The sequence below is a fragment of the Oncorhynchus nerka genome, linkage group LG9a (assembly GCF_034236695.1).
Source record: "Oncorhynchus nerka isolate Pitt River linkage group LG9a, Oner_Uvic_2.0, whole genome shotgun sequence".
Taxonomy (NCBI): domain Eukaryota; kingdom Metazoa; phylum Chordata; class Actinopteri; order Salmoniformes; family Salmonidae; genus Oncorhynchus; species Oncorhynchus nerka.
The window spans coordinates 50,002,558-50,022,798 of NC_088404.1; the positions used below are offsets into that span (position 1 = coordinate 50,002,558).

The following is a 20,241-nucleotide window of genomic DNA, read 5'->3' on the forward strand; positions in this document are numbered from 1 at the left end:
TTAAATTGCCTGTATTGTAGGAAAGTTATCCTGCAACAGAGTGATCAAATTAAGACAATTAATGGTATGGTTACATTTACACATGATTGTGTTCAAGTGCTTTTGAATTTGGAACAAGTCTTCAAATAATAAGATTTTAGCTAGCTTGATAACATTGCTAATAATAAAGTTAGCTAGCTTGCTTAACATGTACGATATGGTCAGACTAGCTACATTATCCATATTGATAAGGTAATTGTCAAACAACATAGTTGTCATCTTTTCGTGGACAAGGTAAAAGGTCAGCGGTGAGATGTCACAACTCGGAAACTCAGGTAGCAACATTTTCTCAGAGTTTCCCACTTCTAATTCCAACTTGGAGGGTCATTCAATAAAAATGTCCCACTGGGAACGAGGAGCTACTGATAACTCTGATAGCACATGAACGCGGAAACACTCATTACTCCTGAAATGTATCCATCTAACTACAGCCATCAAATCTGATACGGCCTCCTATTGGCTTTCTGAATTCCCAAGCCTACAACCTATTATCTGTCCTCATTGGATGACAACATTATGTCATAGTCCCTCATTGGTTGCCTTAATTTACAAAGGATCACAACGTACAAAGGTTTTCCTTATCTATTAACATGTAATAGCAGGACACTTAAATTTGAATTCTACGGTACCTTTCACTGTAGAGGTTGTCCCACAACAAAGGTTGGCTAATTCTGCGACATGAAAGCACACTGGTTCACATGAGGGCCAGGAGACCCTCAAACAAACACACACACATCCACATACGCAGACACACACAGACACACTCACACTCATCCATATGTTAACCCGGCTAATACTGATTGATGTGGATGATTGTAAGAAGTTCTAGAGAGGATCAGACTTACACATTCAGATCAGTCAATGGGATTTAAAGCTCTCCCTCCCTTCCCCCTTCTCTCTTCCTCCGCTCCACTCCTCCCTCCCTCCCAACTCTAATCGCTGTGTTGTGGTGTAAGATCAAGCTTGGTGGTGGTGGTTTCTACTCCGTCACAGGAAACTCTCGCTTTCCCTCTCCTGCTCCCTCTCCCTCGCTCTCTTCCTTCACTGTATATAAGTATGGTGGGTGGATTGTGTGTCAGACAGAGTAAAGGAATGCCAGAGTGTGGGACAGATGGAGAGGGGCACAATCCCTGTGCCTCCCCCTGGATTGGCTGATAGTGATGGTCGCCATACGGAATCTACAGGTGAGAGATCTTTCTGATTTGTCATATTCTGACATAGCCCTAACACACACAAAAAAAACAAACACGTAATCTAAAAGGAACAACAAATATCTTAGCAACTTTTTCAATGTTTTTAAACTCTAAGCTTTTACTAAACAGCTTTCCAACTTTGGTCAAAAGTTGTTGTAGTGGCAGAACAGCAGCTTGACGTTTAGATAACGCAGGTGTTTTTTTAAACCACTCTGCAGTGGCAGGAAGAGGGGGCCTTAAGGATGCCATTGTAGCATGGGAAAAGTTCTGTTTTCGGACCAGTCCAGGGGGTGTGTCTGACCTGGAAGGTTCACTCATACACTACAAGTCTGTCACTGTCTTAGACGGCTCTCGTTCCTACAACATCTTTTAATGTCTGGCGTCTTTGTTCATGTTCATACTTAATGCAAGAAAAGGGACATTTCAAAGTTCAAACAGGGAGGTAAGAGGTGAGAGCGAGGTTGGCGAGACAAGCATTTTTAACAGCGGAATTCAATTGCCATTTCATTTCAGGGTTGCAGATATTTTCATTTTCTCTTTACACATTAAAAACAAAACAGTAACAATGCAACCTATGGGGTTGAAGATAGGAGTATTAACAATGGTCTCTGAGGAGAGCGTTAGGTAACTAAATACCTGAGGGGATTTTGGCTCGTGGATAAAGCGCTTCTCTGGGATAATAGTGACGAGGGATGAGTTATGCCCTCACACAAGCAGAGAGATGGGCCAGACACTCTGCAGGACTGACAGATTGTGTTGACAATGTTTTGGCTGCTTCCTGTAGGGAACAGTTCACCGAGGGGGTAAAGGTACTGGCACAACCTGAGGTGTTGCGTTAATCTCTGTGTCTGTCTGCCACTCTCTCTCATCATGTGCTCTGTCTTACAAATACATTTAGCTATCTCTCACTCTCTCGCTCTCTTTCTCCCTCTCTGTCGCTCTCTGTCTCTGTCCTCTTTATCTTTCTCTCTATTTGTCTTTGTTCTTGCTATCAATTTCTGTCTGTCTCTTACAATTAAATTTTCTGTTTCCTTTCTCTGTCCTTGGGAAAACAAAATGGCTGTGGTGAGCACATCAAATCACCAAAAGTACTGTCTTCATGGTTTCTCTTAGGTCACCCAGCTATTTTAGCCATCCAGCAGGGAATGATCCACCTCAAACCAAAAAGAAGACAGCATATTAGCTCAGCGTTTCTCAATCCCCCCCCTCTCAGTACCCCTGGTTATGCCGGGTGCTGCTCCAACCTATTTCAAAACTCGCAGTTTTAAATGAGGTGAAATGGGATAAACATCTCCAGTCACGTTATCTCCTACAAATCACTTTAAGTCTACATTTCAGTTTACAGTGAGAGTTCGTGATCCAATAGACGTTCCAACACTCGTGCTTCCGTATATAAACATTTCGTAAGATATACAGAGAGGATTAAACAACGACTGTGAATCGTAGATGATATAGCAAAGATATGAAATCAGCTTGTTCCAGCTTGCTGTCAGCTTTTTTTTTTGTATGCAGAAAATTACTTTGATAGAAAGCCAGCTTAGTGCATAACCGGACAAATTGTCTCTTAATTTGGGGGAAACGGAGTCAATATTATTTGGTTCTAAGATTAGGCTAGGTAGATGTGCCATGGGAACCATATGTTTGATGTACTTGATGCCATTCCACCATTAGATTAAGAGTTGTACTGGGCAGACTGTCACGTCCTGACCATAGAAAGCCTTTATTTTCTATGGTGGAGTAGGTCAGGGCGTGACTAGGGGGTGTTCTAGTTTATTATTTCTATGTGTGGTCTAGTTTTTGTATTTCTATGTTGGCCTGGTATGGTGCCCAATCAGAGGCAGCTGTCTATCATTGTCTCTGATTGTGGATCATATTTAGGTAGCCTTTTCCCACCTATTGTTTGTGGGATCTTGTTTTTGTATTGTTGCTTTTGAGCCCTACAAGGTTGTACGTTCGTTTCTCTTTATTGTTTTTGTTGCTGGTTCACATTAAAATAAATTATGATGAACCCAAATCACGCTGCGCCTTGGTCTACCCATTTTGACGAGCGTTACACAGACCTAATTTTTATATACAGTGACTGAGCATAACAAACTCCCGGCTGCGATAAAAACTGTTTCTGCCAGTCATAGGTTCAAACACTCATGCAGGGCTTGGTTAATGATCTAAACCACCCTGCGCTAGTAAGTGACTTGCTAAATGTGTATGTTTGCCTATTTGCATATACAGTGGGGTCTGAAAGACATGCTAACCTCCCCTGTTATTGTAATTGTGAGAGGTTAGCATGGCATGGGGGTATGGTCTTTGACCCTCTGTAACATTCTCACTCATACTTAATCGTGATTCATTCCAGATTATCCATAAACATGGTACTGTAGCATCCACATTAATGTAGAAGTGATTAGAAACATATTCTATTCTTGTAATAAAAGTGACTCCAAAATGACACAATACGTTAATTACCATGAATTTCTATTGGGCACAAAATAATCTGAAACACAACCAAAACAAACTGTAAATGCACCCAACAAGTCACAAGCTTTTTGTAGTCATTACACACTAGGAATATGGGAGAATATGCTACATTTCTGACTACTTTATTTATAAGAATCAATCATTTGGACCCATACCTTGAGAGAAAAACAAATATTACTTCTTAAACAAAATCTCTTTCTCTGAGCATTTGTATACATCTAAAATAATATAATCCCCCCCCATTTGTTTGACAACACAATATACAGTATCTCAGTATTTCAATGATTTATTTTATACAGTCATTATTGCTCATCTTTTTCAAGGGAGTCAATCATTTCAGACCCCCCTATATATGTAAATATTTTGACATTGTTGCCCATGTCACTTGTTATTGCCCTGCTGCCCTTGCCAACAAAGGGGACCACAATGGAAACAAGTATTTTGACTTTACTGTGTTTAGATCCTCGACAGTATTTCGTATATGTATCTTTTGCTGAGTGTAACATGTTTATGTATTTTAAACTGTAAAAAGATCTAATGTAATTGGCTAGAAGACATACGTATTAGTTTTAGAAGTTGTTTATGTCGGTCAGAAAGATTCTATGTAAACTACAGTCATCAACAAACTCTTATCTTAATTGCTACCAGATAGGGATGTAGGTTCTGGGAAGTGAAGTTAAATCATTCAATTTGAAAGTCCGCCAAACTTATATGCTCTTTCCGATACACAAAATCTGTGGTTGCTTCTTCTTGGAAAGTGTTAGTCAATTTTTATGATCATTAACACAGATAATGAACAGTACATTTAAACAACTAATATTTATTATACCCATTCATTGTATAGTCTAAATCAAACTGTACTCTAAACAGTTTGTATCAACTGTACGTAATATACAGTAAAGTTAACCCATGGGGCTTGCTGAAAAGGAATAGACTGATTTCACAGGATGTGGTTTATCTCTCCCCCTCTTGGTTATACACTAGACACCAGAGCCTCAGCTTTTAGCCAGGCATTTTCCACTCAATAACATAAACACCAAGGGACTCCTCTGTTGTCCTTCATCCCCCTATTCCCCGCCATGCGTCACACACGCACACACTCACTCGCACAGTTCAACCTTCTGATTCTGGAACTTATAATGTTGAGATACATTGTTAGTTCAATACGTGTGGTGTCTGTCTGAAGGAGTCTGTATGTCTGGAAGCATGTTCACAGGAGGCTGCTGAGGGGAGGATGCATCATAATAATGTCTGGAATGGAGCAAATGGAATGGCATCAAATGTATGGAAACCATATGTTTGATGTATTTGAGGTCATTCCACAAATTCCGCTCCAGCCATTACCACAAATCCGTCCTCCCCAATTAAGGTGCCACCAACCTCCTGTGATGTACACCCCCCCAACACACACACCACCACCAATCCCTGAGCAGACTGAATCAGTAGTCTACATTGATCCCCAACCCCCTGCAAGATTTCAAACATCATTCAGAGAAAGTGGTTTCCCTCATCAGCTGAAACGGAAAGCCCTTTTTTAAGTGCCAGACATTATATACTGCTGAATTTCAACTTTAGCAAAGGCTGTATTTGAAAGCAGCTCTTTCTCACCAAATATGTACCGCAAAATACTTGAGGAAAGTGAAACTACATGGAAGTAATGGCAAAGAAAAACAAATAACAGTGTAAAAAAGACACCATACTTTAATGTCGATGGGGGGATTTAAATGTCAATGTAAATTAGGTGTACCCATACAAGGATCCGACCATCACCCAATCAACCCCTAGTGTAGTGGTCTGGGTGTAGCTGGTGCAGAGGAGTCAGGCACAGGACAGCAGAAATGAGTAACACAAGTAACTTTACTCAAATATTCCAATAACATGTCGTAATACCGAGCCCACAATAAGGGACCGAACATACATAAAACAATCACGCACAAAAACCATGGGGAAAACAGTGGGTTAAATAATGAACATGTAATTGGGGAATTGAAACCAGGTGTGTAAAACAAATGGAAAATGAAAAGTGGATCGGCGAAGGCTAGAAGGCTGGTGACGTCGACCGCCGAACGCCGCCCGAACAAGGAGAGGGACTGACTTCGGTAGAAGTCGTGACACCTAGCCCAGGGATCATCAACTAGATTTAGCCACGGGCTGATTTCTTCTTGAGCGGATGGATGGGGGGCCGGAACATAATTACAAATCATTTGTAGACCGCAAATTTACCACAAGGAGCCCAAACAGATATAATATGACTAAAACATAACAATTTCAAACCTTGCTTACATTTGTATGATCACGTGTCTCTCTCACGTGAGGACGTCCATTTGAGTTATTCAGCAGACACTCTTATCCAGAGAACTTAATGGAGCAATTAGTGTTAAGTGCCTTGCTCAAGGATACAGACAGATTTTTCCCCTAGTAGGCCCGGGGATTCAAACGAACCTTTCATCAGTTACTGGCTCTTAACCGCTAGGCTACCTGCCACCCAGATTTCACAAATTAAAATCACTTGGAGCTGATTTCCTTGTGTTTTTACAGTTTTTTTTATGTCCAACAAAATTCAACAGAGAACTTTGGGGGGGGCCAAATAAAACCACCCGCGGGCCGAAGGCCGCCAGTTGGGGTACCCTGCGCCAGCCCCTACAGAGAGGGGTGGAAGGAAGGACGTTTCTGTGGTTAAACACACCTGCATGTTTTACTGTAACTTGAAGTTGAAGTTTCATTATGCCTTGAGCTCAGTAACAGTGGAAGTTAGACACCCAAACCCAGCTAGCTGTAAAACTATATGAGGTAAAGGGAGAGATGACAGAAACACTGAACGTATGGTCTCAGAGTATAACAGACATTTAGGGTGAGACTTCAGAAGAGGACTTAAAAATAAAAAAACAGTATCTTCAAATCACAGTGTTATCCTTATGATGATCAAATAAGGAAAGCTGAGATCTTAGTTGTCAGAAGTTGAAGAATTAACAACCACATATATATCTATCACAGGAATAATTGATAAGATGTACTGTACATAAGATGTACTGTACATTATCCCTCTTCAAAGGATGTGGAGAAACGATTTAGGTACGGAATTTGATGAGGTATGGCTTAAGATCTGTAACAAGATACGATACCCATTTACTTGTTTGAATATTAAGGAATCTAACTACAAATTCATTTTCAAGTTTTACTTTTGTAAGTATGTTTCCAGACACCTCACCAAATTGCCCGATATGTAAGACCAAAAATAATATGCAAATGCTTTTCTGGTGTTTTATTCATACATATGAAGATCATTTTTGATATAAAATTGGTAGAATCTGCAAGCCTTTTCCTCCTTAATCAAATGCCAAATATTAAGCTTGACTCAGACATGACAAGGTTGCTTATAACTATTTCATACTTTGCAAAGAAATGTATTCTTATGTGTTGAAACAGCAAAAACCCACCCACTTTGCAATCGTGGTTAAAACAAGTTGCAGAATTCTTTAGCATTAGAAAAATATACAATGAATTTACAAAATCGTGGTCCCACATTCCTGAAAGTATGTTCTCCTCTGCTGTCCTTTATTTGAAAAAGTTTTCAAAAGATGTTTGGGCACCCTGAGACACAGCAACTATCATTGCTTTGTAGGAAGAGAGGGAAAGGGAAAAAATATATGCTTCTATTTGTCTCCAAATGATAATGCTAACTGTACATTAACTGCTGATAATTGCACCTGCTGCTATTTGCTATTGGATTATGTTTTATTTATATATAATGCATGTGATCGTTTTGTATTAATTGTTATAAAAAAAGATAATGGGGACTAGGTTATTCTTCGGATATTCGGGTGAATTTTTTTCCAACCCAAGACCAAAGTAAGAGGGTTGACAGGGGGGGGGGGGGGGATTCAGCAGGTGACATTAGTACTAACTGTGGCTTGGGCGTTGACTTATCCATCTATAGGCGGGAGGTTAGAAATTGTACACCGTAACACATTGTTTTACATCACTTATGAAGTTATCATGTAATGTTACAATTAATTCCATTAACTCTCTATTTTGCCTTTTTAACATACTGTATGTGTTACTGGTACTTTATTGTGGGCTTGAGGCTGACTCAAATAGGTAAATCAGCAGGTACAATGTTGGGAGCAGTTATTGTTAAACACCAGTAGAAAACTCAAAATAGTTATCTGATGACAATTGATTTATTTCACCTTTATTTAACCAGGTAGGCAAGTTGAGAACAAGTTCTCATTTACAATTGCGACCTGGCCAAGATAAAGCAAAGCAGTTCGACACATACAACAACACAGAGTTACACATGGAGTAAAACAAACATACAGTCAATAATACAGTATAAACAAGTCTATATACAATGTGATCAAATGAGGTGAGATAAGGGAGGTAAAGGCAAAAAAAGGCCATGGTGGCAAATTAAATACAATATGGTAGATTTGAAATGGAAGAATGTGCAAAGTAAAAATAATGGGGTGCAAAGGAGCAAAATAAATAAATAAATAAATAAATAAAGTAGGGAAAGAGGTAGTTGTTTGGGCTAAATTATAGGTGGGCTATGTACAGGTGCAGTAATATGTGAGCTGCTCTGACAGTTGGTGCTTAAAGCTAGTGAGGGAGATAAGTGTTTCCAGTTTCAGAGATTTTTGTAGTTCGTTCCAGTCATTGGCAGCAGAGAACTGGAAGGAGAGGCGGCCAAAGAAAGAATTGGTTTTGGGGGTGACTAGAGAGATATACCTGCTGGAGCATGTGCTACAGGTGGGAGATGCTATGGTGACCAGCGAGCTGAGATAAGGGGGGACTTTACCTAGCAGGGTCTTGTAGATGACATGGAGCCAGTGGGTTTGGCAACGAGTATGAAGCGAGGGCCAGCCAACGAGAGCGTACAGGTCGCAATGGTGGGTAGTATATGGGGCTTTGGTGACAAAACGGATTGCACTGTGATAGACTGCATCCAATTTGTTGAGTAGGGTATTGGAGGCTATTTTGTAAATGATATCGCCAAAGTCGAGGATTGGTAGGATGGTCAGTTTTACAAGGGTATGTTTGGCAGCATGAGTGAAGGATGCTTTGTTGCGAAATAGGAAGCCAATTCTAGATTTAACTTTGGATTGGAGATGTTTGATATAGGTCTGGAAGGAGAGTTTACAGTCTAACCAGACACCTAAGTATTTGTAGTTGTCCACGTATTCTAAGTCAGAGCCGTCCAGAGTAGTGATGTTGGACAGGCGGGCAGGTGCATGTAGCGATCGGTTGAAGAGCATGCATTTAGTTTTACTTGTATTTGAGAGCAATTGGAGGCCACGGAAGGAGAGTTGTATAGCATTGAAGCTTGCCTGGAGGGTTGTTAACACAGTGTCCAAAGAAGGGCCAGAAGTATACAGAATGGTGTCGTCTGCATAGAGGTGGATCAGAGACTCACCAGCAGCAAGAGCGACCTCATTGATGTATACATAGAAGAGAGTCGGTCCAAGAATTGAACCCTGTGGCACCCCCATAGAGACTGCCAGAGGTCCGGACAGCAGACCCTCCGATTTGACACACTGAACTCTATCAGAGAAGTAGTTGGTGAACCAGGCGAGGCAATCATTTGAGAAACCAAGGCTGTCGAGTCTGCCGATGAGGATGTGGTGATTGACAAAGTCGAAAGCCTTGGCCAGATCAATGAATACGGCTGCACAGTAATGTTTCTTATCGATGGCGGTTAAGATATCGTTTAGGACCTTAAGCGTGGCTGAGGTGCACCCATGACCAGCTCTGAAACCAGATTGCATAGGAGAGAAGGTATGGTGAGATTCAAAATGGTCGGTAATCTGTTTGTTGACTTGGCTTTCGAAGACCTTAGAAAGGCATGGTAGGATAGATATAGGTCTGTAGCAGTTTGGGTCAAGAGTGTCCCCCCCTTTGAAGAGGGGGATGACCGCAGCTGCTTTCCAATCTTTGGGAATCTCAGACGACACGAAAGAGAGGTTGAACAGGCTAGTAATAGGGGTGGCAACAATTTCGGCAGATAATTTTAGAAAGAAAGGGTCCAGATTGTCTATCCCGGCTGATTTGTAGGGGTCCAGATTTTGCAGCTCTTTCAGAACATCAGCTGAACGGATTTGGGAGAAGGAGAAATGGGGAAGGCTTGGGCGAGTTGCTGTGGGGGGTGCAGTGCTGTTGACCGGGGTAGGAGTAGCCAGGTGGAAAGCATGGCCAGCCGTAGAAAAATGCTTATTGAAATTCTCAATTATGGTGGATTTATCAGTGGTGACAGTGTTTCCTATCTTCAGTGCAGTGGGCAGGAAGCACATTTCTGCTTGAAAAAGCTAGCCTTAGCTTTTCTAACTGCCTGTGTATAATGGTTTCTAGCTTCCCTGAACAGCTGCATATCACGGGGGCTGTTCGATGCTAATGCAGAACGCCATAGGATGTTTTTGTGTTGGTTAAGGGCAGTCAGGTCTGGGGAGAACCAAGGGCTATATCTACATCTATATACAATGAGCGATGAAGCTTTAGGAAGAGGCGTTTGGTGGCTGGGCATGAATGATTATGGCTATGTGGGCATCCTTCTGGCCAGGGAACACATAGATGTGGTGAGGACATGAGCAGTCTGCCCAGCCTATGGTTTAGTCAGATACCTGTATGTCAACTGACATCCTGCCTATGACCTTGGACCTGTAGGCCTTGGAAGCCAACATTCTGATTTATTTATGGTGACTACACTAGGAATTCTGTATTTCTAGTTTGCGTATTAAATATGTCTATTGCGAATAAATGAAGTAAAAACAGAAACTCTCACTTAATCACTCATATTGCTTACTGACATAACAAATAAATCAAATTGTATTAATCACATGCGCCGAATACTACAGGTTTTGACCTTACAGTGAAATGCTTACTTACGAGCCCCTAACCAACAATGCAGTTTTCAAAAATACGGATAAGAATAAGAAATAAAAGTAACTAATGTAATTAAAGAGCAGGAGTAAAATAACAAGTGAGACTATATACAGGGGGGGTACCAGTACAGACTCAACGTGCGGGGGCACAGGGTTAGTTGAGGTAATATGTACATGTAGGTAGAGTTATTAAAGTGACTATGCATAGATGATAACAATAGAGTGGCAGTGCAAATAGTATGGGTAGCCATTTAATTACATGTTCAGGAGTCTTATGGCTTGGGGGTAGAAGCCGTTTAGAAGCCTCTTGGACCAAGACTTGACACTCCGGTACCGCTTTCCGTACGGTAGCAGAGAGAACAGTCTATGACTAGGGTGGCTGGAGTCCTTGACAATTTTTAGGGCCTTCCTCTGACACAGCCTGGTATAGAGGTCTTGGATGGCAGGAAGCTTGGCCCCAGTGGTGTACTGGGCCGTTCGCACTACCCTCTCTAGTGCCTTGCGGTCGAAGGCCAAGCAGTTGACGTTCCAGGCAGTGATGCAACCAGTCAGGATGCTCTCGACAGTGCAGCTGTATAACCTTTTGAGGATCTGAGGACTCATGCCAAATCTTTTCAGTCTCCTGAGGGGGAAAAGGTTTTGTCATGCCCTCTTCACGACTTTCTTGGTGTGCTTGGACCATGTTAGTTTGTTGGTGATGTGGACACCAAGGAACATGAAGCTCTCAACCTACTCAACTGCAGCCCCATTGATGAGAATTGGGGCATGATCAGTCCTCTTTTTCTTTTTTTTAGTCCACAATCATCTCCTTTGTCTTAGTCCACAATCATCTCCTTTGTCTGCTTGCACATTTAACATGCTGATAGAAATTTGGTAAAACCTGATATAAGTTTCCCTGCGTAAGAGTTCTCTTGTTTGCTTATGAGGGAATACAGTTCATTCAATGCTGTCTTAGTGCCAGCCTCAGTCTGTGGTGGTATGTAAGCAGATATGAAATATGCAGATGAAAACTCTCTAGGTAGATAGTGTGTCTTACCATACGCCGCTGTTCTATCCTGTCTGTACAGCGTATAACCAGCCAGCTGTATGTTGATAATGACCCCGTGAAGCATAAGATATTACAATTTTGAATGTCCCGTTGGTAGTTTAATCTCCCCTCAGGGAATTCAAAAATATTCTTTAGAAATATTTAACTTTCACACATTAACAAGTCCAATACCTCAAATGAAAGATAAACATCTTGTTCATCTACCCATCATGTCCGATTTTTAAAATGTTTTACAGCGAAAACACAACATATATTTATGTTAGACCACCACCAAATCAAAGGGAAAAAGAAGCCATTTTTCCCAGCCAAAGATAGAGTCACAAAAGCATGATTAGAGATAAAATGAATCACTTACCGTTTGAAAATCTTCATCAGATGACACTCATATGACATGTTACACAATACATTTATGTTTTGTTCGATAATATGCATATTTATATCCACAAATCTCGGTTTACATTGACGTCATGTTCAGAACTGCCTCCAAAATATCCGGAGGAATTATAGAAAGCTACGCCAGATAACAGAAATACTCATCATAAACTTTGACTAAAGATACATGTTCTACATATAATTAAAGATACACTGGTTCTCAATGCAACCGCTGTGTCAGATTTTTTTTTTAAATGTTACGGAAAAAGCCTAACATTGCAATAATCTGAGACCGCGCTCTGACGTAAAAGTATTTCTCTGCCATGTTGGAGTCAACAGAAATACTAAATTATAACATAAATATTCCCTTACCTTTGATGATCTTTCATCAGAATGTAGTACAAGGAGTCCTAGTTCCACAATAAATCATTGTTTTGTTCCATAATGTCCAATACTAGTGTCCAAGTAGCTGCATTTGCTATCACTTTCAGCTCACGTGCCCAAAAACTGACTGCTGGTCCAGGATAACTCGCACGAAATCTTCCAAAAGATATATTCCAGGTCGATTAAACTGGTCAAACTAAGTAGAGAATCAATCTTCAGGATGTTATTATCATATATATCCAATAACGTTCCAACCGGATCATACGTTTTCAGCTGCAGTCAAATGGAACGACGGTAGCACCCACAGAGAAATGCACCACAGGAAAATGGCATTCTGTCGGGACACTGACTATTTCCCCTCCCATTCGGTCAAAGTTCACAGCAAATGCTCCATACCACTTTCTACTGAATGAGGACATCTAGTGGAAGGCACAGGAAGTGCTACCAGATCGATATCTTGTTGGAAAAGGAGGGGGCGATGATGTCAAAGTTGCCCCACATTCACTTCTTGTTTGGAAGATTGCCTCCCCTATGAGTTCTGTTATACTCACAGACATAATTCAAACAGTTTTAGAAACTTCAGAGTGTTTTCTATAGTAATAATAATATGCATATATTAGCAATCTAGGACAGAGTAGGACAGAGTAGGATGCAGATCACTATGCAGATCACTATGGGCACGCAATTCATCCAAAGTGAAAATACTGCCCCCTATCCTCAACAAGTTTTAAGCACAGGGGCAAACTCTTCGCCTCTGTGGAAACATCCTGCACTGTCGTAAAGGCTATATTGTAGTCATTGTTGTACAATATCGAATATTCTTTAAGCCGATTAACATTATTGTGAAACACTACATGATCAAACGACTCCTAATCTATGATCTGTGATGTCCTCTCTCTTCCTTTCTCACTCACTGCCTCTCTCTCTCTTTATCTCTTCCCCACCCTCCCTCTCTGTCACTCTTCGTCAGCCCTCTATATCATTCACTCCCTCTCTCCCTCCCTTTCTCTCTCTTTTCTTATTCTGTCTGAATCATCCACTATCTTACTCTCTCCCTTCTTCCTTTTTCTCTCCAAGATGATTGACGACCCCTTCAGTTGAACCAAGCCCCAGGATGATCATGTTGCCCGTCAGCGGTGGCCACTATCACCACGTCATGCCTGTGGCTTGTGCCCTCACCTGCTTCTGGCTCCTGCTACTTTTTCATGCCGTCTTTGGCCAGAAGCCCGCCAAGCTGCCCCTGGTGGGTCGCAAGCCCTTCATTGCTGCCTGGAATGCACCGCTGGACCTGTGCACTGTCAAGTACAATGTCCACACCAACCTGGAGCAACTCTTCCACATCAGTGGCAGCCCACGGGCCATCCGCACTGGCCAGAATGTCACCATTTTCTATGCCAATCGGCTGGGCCTCTACCCTTTTTACACGGACCAGGGCGTCCCCATCAATGGAGGCCTCCCCCAGAACTGCAGCCTGGAGGCCCACCTCCTCAAGACGTACAAGGACATCGTCCATTTTATCCCCTCTGAGGACTTTGCTGGACTGGCAGTCATCGACTGGGAGTATTGGCGGCCTCAGTGGAACCGCAACTGGCACAAGAAGGACATCTACCGATGCAAGTCCCGGGAGATGATCGCACAGGCCTATGTCAACGTGACTCCATCACAAATCGAGGTGCTGGCACAAAAACGCTTTGAGAGGAGTGGCCAGGCATTCATGCAGAGGACAGTCCAGCTAGGGACGCGCCTTCGCCCCAATGGACTCTGGGGCTTCTACCTCTACCCAGACTGCCACAACTACAACCTGCATGAGCACAACTACACAGGCTCCTGCCCCCTGCTAGAGAGCCTGCGTAACGACGAGCTGCTCTGGTTGTGGAATAGCAGCACAGCATTGTTCCCCTCAGTGGCTATCAGGAAGAGTCAAAAAGATAGTGTCAGCAACCTCCATTTCTCCCAGTTCAGGGTGCTGGAGTCTCTGAGGATAGCTGGGCTTACCTCGCACGACTTTGAGCTGCCCACATTTGTGTACACACGCCTAGGGTACAGGGATGAGGCTATGGCCTTCCTCACCACGGTAAGTCTGCTACACTTAGTAACCCAAAGGTCTAAAAATCAAGTGACCAGTTGGTTATCAATCTGGTCCTGGAGAGCTACAGGATGTGTCGTTTTTTTTTTAATCCAGACCATCATTAACACATCTGATTCAACAAATTAACTAATCATCAAGGCCACCAGGTGTGTTTTATTTGGGCTAGAACAAAACATTGCACTTCATGATACATGATCCAAATAGGGTTGTAATTCACTGATTAATATTCCACACTATAAAACCTGTGTAATCCTTTATATACAGGATCAGTTATGACATAATTTATTTCTTAATGATTGCTTAAAATTATCTTGCCATTCTCTGTCTCTCTCAGCAGTCAACACTACTTAGTGAACTGTCTAGTCAGTTGAGTGCAGGCAACCTGCCTCTCTTGAGGAGACATTACCACCATCTTGTGGCTGTACAAAGAAGTTCAACATCTGGTGTAATATAGAATGTGGTGGAATATCCTGTGTGCGTGTCTTTGTGTGTATTGCAGACAGACTTGATCCACACCATTGGTGAGAGTGCTGCTTTGGGGGCTGCAGGTTTTGTGATCTGGGGAGACCTCAACCTCACTTCATCCAAAGTGAGTCTCATTATATATCTTTACTGTATATGATCTATTATATAATAAGACACCAGCTGGAATGTGGTTTTAACCAATCAGCATCCAGGATTAGACCCACCCTTTGTATAATGTATAATTAGTGTTACAGTTTGACTATCAAAGTGTCACACAAGCTAGAATAGGGTAGAGCTAAAGAGACTGGCGATAAGGCAATTAACAGCTCTGACAAAGGAAAAACCCTAACCCTTAATTAAAGCTATGAAAATAAAGTGCTCCCTTTAGCATCAAATCAAATTTATTTATATAGCCCTTCGTACATCAGCTGATATCTCAAAGTGCTGTACAGAAACCCAGCCTAAAACCCCAAACAGCAAGCAATGCAGGTGTAGAAGCACGGTGGCTAGGAAAAACTCCCTAGAAAGGCCAAAACCTAGGAAGAAACCTAGAGAGGAACCAGGCTATGTGGGGTGGCCAGTCCTCTTCTGGCTGTGCCGGGTGGAGATTATAGCAGAACATGGCCAAGATGTTCAAATGTTCATAAATGACCAGCATGGTCGAATAATAATAAGGCAGAACAGTTGAAACTGGAGCAGCAGCACGGCCAGGTGGACTGGGGACAGCAAGGAGTCATCATGTCAGGTAGTCCTGGGGCATGGTCCTAGGGCTCAGGTCCTCCGAGAGAGAGAAAGAAAGAGAGAATTAGAGAGAGCATATGTGGGGTGGCCAGTCCTCTTCTGGCTGTGCCGGGTGGAGATTATAACATGCAGCATATGCTGCACATCAATTTAATTTTGTTTTGACTTATTTTCACTGTCAACACTTCCAAGGCCTGTGTACATCTGCCATTCAAAATGAGGCTTTGAGAAGAAAGGTCATGCATTCCTAAGTGTATTACAAACATTCTTCTCTTGAAATTTGAGTTGCTGTAGAAAGTATTTGAAAAATCTGGACAAAACTACATACTAATGCTATGTATATAAAGAGGGAGAAAAAAGTTAGTTGACAACCCATAGAGAATAGTTATGACAGTAGGGTAGTGCTCGCTAAAGTATATGTCAATGGATTATCATGAATTGCACAATGCCCTCAGTCGTTTAACTTTCTCTTAGTTAAAGAAAAATACTTACTCTTTCTTTCTTTCTTGCTCGCACCCCCCCCCCCCTTTCTCTCTCACCCATCTTCAGCACAACTGCACAAAGGTAAAGTCCTTCCTCAAACACCGTCTGGGTCAATACATCACCAATGTGACACGGGCCGCAGAGGTCTGCAGTGACTTCCTGTGCCAGAGCAACGGCCGCTGTGTCCGCAGGGACCTCCACGCCCCGTACTACCTCCACCTGAGCGGAGACAGCTACCACATTCAGCCCTCGGGGGACGGGGACTTTGCGGTCACGGGCAAGCACTCGCTGCGTGAGCTCCAACTACTGGCCAAGAGATTCCACTGTCACTGCTATGAGGGACACGCCGGGGAGAAGTGTGATAGCCTGAACAAGGTGGTGGCAGAAGAGGAGGAAGAGGAGGGGGGAGAGTTGGAGGAGGGGGGAGAGGCGGAGGATGGGGAGAAGGAGCAGAGGGAAAGTGCCGCTCCACAAACTGGGAACAGCTTTAGCTTGGTGGTGTTGCTCCTTCTATTGAATGTCTCCTTTGTGTGACTGTGGTATGATAATAGCACTTTAAGTGTCTTGTGTTGTTTGGGGTAGGGGAGACAGAGCTTGAAGTCACTTCCATGGGAACTGCTATTACGTAATGCTGTGCCGTCGTCCTACAGGGTCCTGTATTATAGTGGGTAACGCTTTACTTGAAGGGTACCTGCATAATGACTACATGACACATCCATAATTCATACACACTTCATTTGTAAAGTCTGATTATATCTAACAATGGGACCAATATAAACTCTGGGCGATTCTTTTGTCATTTTGCATTTAAGCATGCGTTGCCAGCAACAGCATTTATTTGCTGAAAGTGAGCTAACTTCCTAACTTGTCACCTCACCGCTATCACTACTGGTACCATTGTAAGCACTGACAATGAAAAGGTGTCTGGGAGTCTTGCTCCAGTCTTCCCTAATACTGTGTAGTTTCATATAGCAATAAGCTTGACATTTGCACAACTCAAATGAGTTTCTTTTTTCATGGTAAGCCTATCATTGAATGATAATTAATTTCAATAGATGATCTAATTTGGCTATTAAAGGCACAATAAAGTTGAAAAATTACTAGACACTGCGCAATTTGAAAAAGCCTTTGGTGTATTTTTTTAATCGAACATGTTAGGAACCACATCACATTTGGGCCACAAGACCTTCCACATGTGTAATAGGTGACGTATAAGAATGTTGTGCAACATCGGTGCTATGGAGGTTGACAGTTGTTTCTTTCCCACACCTTTCTGCAAACATTGGTGTTCAAGCAAAGTCATATTCAGACGGAACATCTCATCGATTCACCGTTCAAAAAGAATCCCAAACCTTACTTATCACTCTGACATTGAAGCTTGAAGTGCAGATAGAAAGTGGGTCACCAGCAATTGAATAGACAAGGTATTTAATCATCAGCCTTTGCCTTTCCTCCTTAGTACTTTGTCAATACTAATTAGGACACTTAGAAGCTATTTTTTTTTCAACATCAAATTCAGTGTCTTCTACCCAGGTTACTCTTGAAATGTGTGTTGAAAACTGTGTAAAATGATTTATGTACAATTTTCATACTAAACTGGAATGTAAAACCATTATATGTCACATATGGACAATATTTTATTTGAATGGAAATAATAGAAATGTTTAAAATCTTGCAAGTTTTGTTCATGTTGTTGTTTACCCAATGCACGATGGCACTGTACAATGTACTCCAAATGTTATTTCCAAGGGCTAGTCTTATAACTGATGTAGCAGCAATATAAGGCAAGTTTCTTTGTGGATGCTTTACTTTTTGTTGATGTGTAATGTGTATGGATAAGCGGTTCATATACATTTGAAGTCGGTTAGGATCACCACTTTATTTTAAGAATGTGAAATGTCAGAATAATAGTAGAGAGAATGTGTTATTTCAGCTTTTATTTCTTTCATCACATTCCCAGTGGGTCAGAAGTTTACATACTCTCAATTAGCATTTGGTAGCATTGCATTTAAATTGCTTCCTCCTGACAGAACTGGTGTAACTGAGTCAGATTGGTAGGCCTCCGTGCTCCCACACATTTTTTCAGTTCTGCCCATACATTTTCTATAGGTTTGAGGTCAGGGTTTTTTGATGGCCACTCCAATACCTTGACTTTGTTGTCCTTAAGTCATTTTGCCACAACTTTGGAAGTATGCTTGGGGTCATTGTCCATTTGAAAGACATTTGCAACCAAGCTTTAACTTCCTGACTGATGTCTTGAGATGTTGCTTCAATATAGCCACAATTTCCCTCCCTAATGATGCCATCTATTTTGTGAAGTGCACCAGTCCCTCCTGCAGCAAAGCATCCCCACAACATGATGCTGCCACCCCTGTGCTTCACAGTTGGGATGCTGTTCTTCGGCTTGCAAGCCTCCCCCCTTTTTTCCTCCAAACATAACGATGGTCAATATGGCCAAACAGTTCTATTTTTGTTTCATCAGACCAGAGGACATTTTTCCAAAAAGTATGATCTTTGTCCCAATGTGCAGTTGCAAACCGTAGTCTGGCTGTTTTTATGGCAGTTTTGGAGCAGTGGCTTCTTCCTTGCTGAGCAGCCTTTCAGGTTATGTCAATATAGGACTCATTTTACTGTGGATATAGATACTTTTGTGCCTGTCACCTCCATCATCTTCACAAGGTCCTTTGCTGTTGTTCTGGGTTTTATTTGCACTTTTCGTACCAAAGTACTTTCATCACTAGGACTTTCATCACTTCATTGGAAATTGCTCCCAAGGATGAACCAGACTTGGGGAGGTCTACAATTTATTTCTGAGGTCTTGGCTGATTTCTTTTGATTTTGCCATGATGTCAAGCAATGAGACACTGAGTTCCAAGGTAGGCCTTGAAATACATCCACATGTACACCTCCAATTGACTCAAATGAGAAGCTTCTAAAGTCATGATGTTTTCTGGACTTTTCTAAGCTGTTTAAATGCACAGTCAACTTAGTGTATGTAAACTTCTGACCCACTGGAATTGGGATACAGTGTGTTATAAGTGAAATATTCTGTCTGTGAACCATAGTTGGAAAAATTACTTTTGTCATGCACAAAGTAGATGTCCTAACCAACTTGCCAAAACTATAGTTTGTTAACAAGAAATCTGTGGAGTGGTTGAAATACTTAGGTTGGAGTCATTAAAACTAGTTTATGTAAATTTCCAACTTCAACTGTAAGTAGTTCAAACTTCATTAACATTTCATATATTTATCATTATGTCTACTTTTTAATGGATGAGTGGATGATTTAATCTCAGAATCACATCAGTCTTGATTGGCAGGCAATGGAGCTGGCTCATACAGTATATTGGGGCGGCAGGTAGCCTAGTGGTTAGAGCATTGAGCCAGTAACCGAAAGGTTGCTGGATTGAATCCCTGAGCTGACAAGGTAAAAAAATCTGTCGTTCTGCTCCTGAACAAGGCATTTAACCCACTATTCCCCGGTAGGCCGTCATTGTAAATAAGAATCTGTTCTTAACTGACTTGCCTTGTTAATTCAGGGTTAAATAAAAATATATATATATAATTACTAAGTGTATTAAGTGAAGTGATTGATGGTGGCTCACGGTAATTTACTAATCTCAGCCAAGTTGCGATTTTTTTTGTTTAAAGATTCCAAGATAGTAAAACAAATACACAAGCACTATGCAACATGTGAAAAAGTGTTGATTGAATGTAAATGTACTGCAAAAAAATGCATACAAATGGTACACTTCATTTTATTAAGGGACACATATTAGAAACTAATTTGTAGTTTGTAAATGTGTAAATTCCTAATAAGGTTGTTATTATATCTTGTTAGACATTTATAAGGCCTTTATTATTTTCTTTATCGAACATTATTAGTCAAGTCCTTACCCCTAGAGTCTATGGATTTACCGGTGTGACAATCTAAGTACCATAAAAAAAAATCCCCATTAAAATCTGTTACTTGAAGCTAGAGAGATATCTGTTGCATGAGCTACGGCTCAATCCATCGCATCCGCCTATGGCCGCCTTCCGCAACTGTGGTGGAAGGTGGCCGAGACACAGCAGTGT

General features: G+C 41.6%; 1 protein-coding gene across 1 annotated transcript; it reads left to right on the forward strand.

The window, feature by feature from the left end:
- The first annotated feature begins 1,037 nt into the window (after nt 1–1,037).
- LOC115134796 (hyaluronidase-4-like) lies at nt 1,038–19,711 on the forward strand. The gene is made up of 4 exons (XM_029668992.2): nt 1,038–1,223; nt 13,464–14,460; nt 14,975–15,064; nt 16,231–19,711. Exons 2-4 carry the CDS (start codon nt 13,501–13,503, stop codon nt 16,696–16,698), a joined length of 1,518 nt encoding a protein of 505 aa, XP_029524852.1. The 5' UTR covers nt 1,038–1,223; nt 13,464–13,500; the 3' UTR covers nt 16,699–19,711.
- Nucleotides 19,712–20,241: the final 530 nt, after the last annotated feature.